General features: G+C 30.7%; 1 protein-coding gene across 2 annotated transcripts in view; it reads right to left on the bottom strand.

Annotated features, from left to right (window-relative positions):
- Positions 1-1,117, bottom strand: part of LOC106464246 (vigilin-like) — a 77,386-nt gene that overhangs the window by 30,277 nt on the left and 45,992 nt on the right. For both annotated transcript variants that reach the window (XM_013924374.2, XM_022391961.1), the window contains exon 12: positions 794-994. In XM_013924374.2, coding sequence (XP_013779828.1) covers positions 794-994 — 201 coding nt within the window. The remainder of the gene's footprint in view (positions 1-793; positions 995-1,117) is intronic.

Here is a 1,117-nt window from a genome sequence, read left to right on the forward strand (position 1 = left end):
CTCTTCCCTTACGTCGTCGTCGTCGTACGTAGTACGTACGTAAGAGTATTAGTTAGTAGTATATATATATATATATATATATATATATATATATATATATACACACACACACACTAATCTGAATCTACTTTTGTTTGTTTGCGTTTTTGTGATCACTAAAACTAAACATGTTGAAATTACTCATTTTATTTTATTACCTTTCAGTTTTCAATACTTAGCTAATACAAAAAACTAAAAAACTGAAATATGCATTTTAGCAGGATTTGACCTCAAACTCTGCCTACTACACAAATGCTTTACTCAGCTAAGTTATATTCCCGATGTGGTAATTTCACTTTACCCTTAATTAGTTTGTAAAGTTAAAATGGCAACTCTTGAGCTTCAGTAAGCAAATTGGCTTGAAAAACCCAGAATCAAAAAATACTATGTTGGAGATCCCAAGCTAAGTTTTTAACTTTGGAAATTTTAAGGGGGTTGTAACATTCAGTGATGTTATAAATAGTGAAACTTATGCCTCCTACAAAAAATGGCAATAAGCAGATTATGGGTTTACATATCAATAGCCATAGCTCATGAATTCTGTCAAATTACATATCACAAACCAATAAAGAGAACAGAAAACCTGTGGCTTTTAGGATCCAACACCTTTGTCTGATAAAGAATCTGCCCTGAAACCAGAGTTGAGAGTTTGAACCCCACATGATTTCAGTTTGAATTTCTTCAGAAAATGTAATTTTTATGCAGTAAACCACTTAAATCTCTACACATAAAAACTCTGAATTATAAAACTTACTTTTCGAATGATAGATCTTCCTTTGCCAATTATGTATTTAAAGAACTGTCTGTAAACCTGAAATTCTACACGATGATTGTTTGTCAGTAACTCTCGGTTCAATTGAGAAAGATATCGGTAGCAGTTCTCAACATCTTCTTTAGGACCTCTGATGGTCACTTTGTCACTTTTAATACCTTGTTCAGGAAAGTTGATATTCACCTAAAAAACATTGATAGTTTTGTTTCAAAAAAGATTCAATAACAAAAAAAAAACTTGATAATGATAATTTTTGTTTTCCAAACAAATAATTTGGAAAGAAATATAGGCTTTTTTGAAAATAAA

Source organism: Limulus polyphemus, unplaced genomic scaffold (assembly GCF_000517525.1).
Source record: "Limulus polyphemus unplaced genomic scaffold, Limulus_polyphemus-2.1.2 Scaffold1598, whole genome shotgun sequence".
In the NCBI taxonomy this organism is placed as follows: domain Eukaryota; kingdom Metazoa; phylum Arthropoda; class Merostomata; order Xiphosura; family Limulidae; genus Limulus; species Limulus polyphemus.